The sequence below is a fragment of the Alligator sinensis genome, unplaced genomic scaffold (genome assembly GCF_000455745.1).
Source record: "Alligator sinensis unplaced genomic scaffold, ASM45574v1 scaffold391_1, whole genome shotgun sequence".
In the NCBI taxonomy this organism is placed as follows: domain Eukaryota; kingdom Metazoa; phylum Chordata; order Crocodylia; family Alligatoridae; genus Alligator; species Alligator sinensis.
This window is the reverse complement of record NW_005841889.1, coordinates 3,797,939-3,801,562: the sequence shown is the minus strand read 5'-3', so window position 1 is coordinate 3,801,562 and position 3,624 is coordinate 3,797,939. Positions and strand designations below refer to the sequence as shown.

General features: G+C 47.1%; 1 protein-coding gene across 1 annotated transcript in view; it reads right to left on the bottom strand.

Annotated features, from left to right (window-relative positions):
* Positions 1-3,624, bottom strand: part of WNK2 (WNK lysine deficient protein kinase 2) — a 203,770-nt gene that overhangs the window by 98,328 nt on the left and 101,818 nt on the right. The window contains exons 5-6 of the mRNA XM_025197119.1: positions 1,621-1,709; positions 559-778 (exon numbers count right to left, since the gene is read on the bottom strand). Coding sequence (XP_025052904.1) covers positions 559-778; positions 1,621-1,709 — 309 coding nt within the window. The remainder of the gene's footprint in view (positions 1-558; positions 779-1,620; positions 1,710-3,624) is intronic.

Below are 3,624 nucleotides of genomic sequence, written 5' to 3'. Positions count from 1 at the left end.
GGCTACCGCGTAAGAGTCCCCCACCGTGTCCGGCTAGCCGGGCAGCCCCTGTGCAGCCTGCAGGAGCGTGCTACTGCCCTTGCCCCACCTCTGCTCCTGGGAGGCGGTGGCACAGGGTGGTGGGTGACAGCGCTCCATCCCTGCCTGCCCACCCAGCCGCGCGTACCCCCTCATGCCTTCCCAAGTATCCCCGGTTGACAACCCCCATTTTAAACTATATTTCTTGTTCTAATTCTTCCAGGCCAAGAATCTGAGCCTATCTTCAGCCACCCCAATCTAATAGATGAGAATAAACCAACAGAGACGCTTAATGGTTTCACTGGCCTGTCCCTAGTACAGGACAACAAGCTGTATATTTTTTACTTCTTTAATTTTCTTCTAGCACACATTTGAAAAACCTACCCTCATTCTTTTTTTAAAATAAATGTGTTGAACCTTTTAAATTAAATTTACTTTACCAGGTTTGCTCCTGCTGTCCTTTGAGATTTATGTACTAATTAAATATATTAAAAAAAAAATATATATATATATATTTTTGTCAGGAGAAGTTTATTTTACCATTTCTTGTGCAACATCATCAGGAGTTTCCTTCTCCAGATCAAAAGTAAACTCAATGGCTCCATTATCTTTGGGTTTTCCTTTCAGTTTCTTAGGATCTTCTACCCAGAGTCTTAAGGCAATAGAGGATTTCCTACCATGGTCTTCTTCTGCAAGTTCCACTCTTACCCCTGTATCTTCAGCAAAAAAGGCATGGCTTAATAAGTCTTTAATTTCATATCTGCAACAAAAGGATATCCAAAAAGAATATTAAATACTGCATACTTTAAACACCTCCAGCTAAACACCTGTGACAAAGGAAGGACACTACCCACACAAGATTATTAGCAACAGCAACTCTTGAAAACAGCCATAGGACTCCCGTACTCTTAGTAACTCTTATGCATTCACTCAAGAGCTCAAAAAAGTACATGGGAGCAAAGATGCAGTTTCTGCCCAAATTACCTTTATATCTGGAGTTTCAAATCAATACAGGTGAGTGGGAATTCCCACTAGGAATGTTCCTCAAGTATCTGGTTTGAGAAGAGGGTATCAAGTCCCAAAGGACTCTTTAATCTAGTGGAGACAGGTGCAACAAGATCTAGCTGAAGCTACAAATAAACCATTGTTTCTTTTTCAAAAAATAGTGAGGCTAATTTATCACTGAAGCAACTAAAGGGACACAGGACAATCTCCATCATGAGAAGTATTCAAATGACAACGTGAATAATAATAATTTACAATCCAGCATGAGTGACTGGTGCCTCCTGAATCTGGGGGGGCACCCGCAGAAGTCACTGGCAGTGGTGGTCTTGTCAGGGGGGGCACCAGCCCTGCCAACAGCGTCAGTACTAGCTGTCGGGGGGGGGGAGGGGGACGGACAACGGACGACACCGGCCCCATTGAGAGGGGCACGTACACCCCCTACCAGTCACCTATGTACTCCAGTATCATCCCCAAGTTACTGTGCTTACTGGAATTTTACTGGGTGAGATTGTATGTACTATATTACAATGGAAGTCAAATCAGAGTTAGATGTTTTCTGTCCTCAAAAAGCTCTGAGATTGAAAGTTTGAAACAAACCTTTCTTCTTTATTTTTGCAAATACACTCTCCAATTATCTCCTTAATTTCAGGATCAGTTACTTTTTCAAAACTTGCTGGCTTGATACCCTAAAGGAAAAAAAAGGAACACACACAATTTAAGACAATGCAATTTAAAACTCCTACAAACTTCCTACATAATTTACTATGCCATAAAGTCAAACCCCAAGGTAACCACTTCTTTCAGTTTTAAGTGTTTATTGAGTATTTAAAGGTATAGAATTTTTTATTAATATTGTACTTTGAAGTAAACCGATTATCGTTTGTGCATTCCACTCTGCAATTCATCATGAAAAATCCCCCTGGTATTTACTATGAACATTTGGCAAATGTGCTTTTATACCACTGTGGACTTTGCAGCCAACATCCAAGGAACAAGAATCTAAATTCTCAAAATGTTTTTAACCTGAGTTGATTCCATTTTAATTTAAGAATTTAAATACCATTTTAATTTAAGAATTTAAATGATGTATTAACTCTCAAAATACTACATGGCACAAAAATATATATTTTTTCAAGTAGCTAAGTCGGCAAGATGGCTCAGAAGCAGACTCCCTTCTGCTGCACCTGGGGAGGAAGAACCAGCAGCATACCTACAGGCTGGGGAACTCCCTTCTTGTCAGTGAAGAGGCAGAAAAGGATCTTGGAGTCATTACTGATGCCAAAATGAACATGGGCTGACAGTGTGGGAATGTGGTCAGGAAGGCCAACCACACCTTCCACAGATGCATCTCAAGCAGGTCCAAGGAGGTGATCCTCCCCCTCTATGCAGCACTGCTCAGGCCACGGTTGGAATACTGTGTCCAGTTCTGGGTGCCACACTTCAGGAGAGATGTAGACAGCATTGAGAGGGTCTAGAGGAGGGCCACCCACATGATCAGGGGGCAGCAGGGCAGGCCCTATGAGGAGAGGCTAAGGGACCTGAACCTGTTCAGCCTCCACAAGAGAAGGCTGAGGGGGGAATCTAGTGGCCGTTTACAAACAAGTCAGAGGGGACCAGCAGGCATTGGGGGAGTCCCTGTTCCCCCGGGCACTACCAGGAGTGACTAGAAATAACGGTCACAAGCTGGCAGAGGGTAGATTTAGACTAGAAATCAGGAGGCACTACTTCACAGTCAGGGCAGCTAGGAGCTGGAACCAACTTCCAAGCCAAGGGGTGCTGGCTCCTACCCTGGGGGTCTTTAAGAGGAGGCTAGATGAACACCTTGCTGGGGTCATTTGACCCCAGTGCTCTTTTCTGCCATGCCAGGGGGTCAGACTTGATGATCTGTCAAGGTCCCTTCTGACCCTACAAACTATGAAATCACTGTCCCCATCTGATTTGACCGAATCAGAATTAGAGATTCAGCACCAATTTGAATCAGCCAGGGAGAGGCAGGCACAGCTGGGCGGGGGGAAGCCGCAGGAGAAGCCCCCATGGCTACCCTGCCTGGCCCAGCCTCCCAGCCCTTTTATTAAAAAGAGGAAGCCCTGCACTCACCTGCTGCAACTGGGGCCTCTGGGCACTCGTGGCAGAGCCCCTCCCCGCGCAACATGGGGCAGTAGAGGCAGCAGGGATGCCCCCCACCCCCGGCACAGCAGCTCTCACATGGTGTGGGTGCAGCGTGGCTCAGCAAGGCATTGTGTGCTGTCTGGGAGCTAGGGCCGCTGGGGCCAAGTGGTGCTGGGTTCCAGCTGACAGGGGGAGCCGCCCCAGGTCCCGAGACAATGAGCAGCGCCCTGCTGAGCTGCACTGCACCTGCACCATGGCAGCTGCCACGCAGGTGCCAAGCAGGAGCATGGTGATCCCTGCTGCCCCCCACCGCATGGGGGGCACCCAGCAGCCCTTATCGCTGCTACCAGAGCCGGTGACTATAAAAAAAAAAATATAAATAAAAAAATGCCCTAAAGTGCCAGGAGACTGGGCTGGGCATGGGATGGGGCTGGACAGGGCAGCCATGGGGGCTTCTCCCGCAGCTCCTCTGGCTGTGCCTGCCTCAGCCCT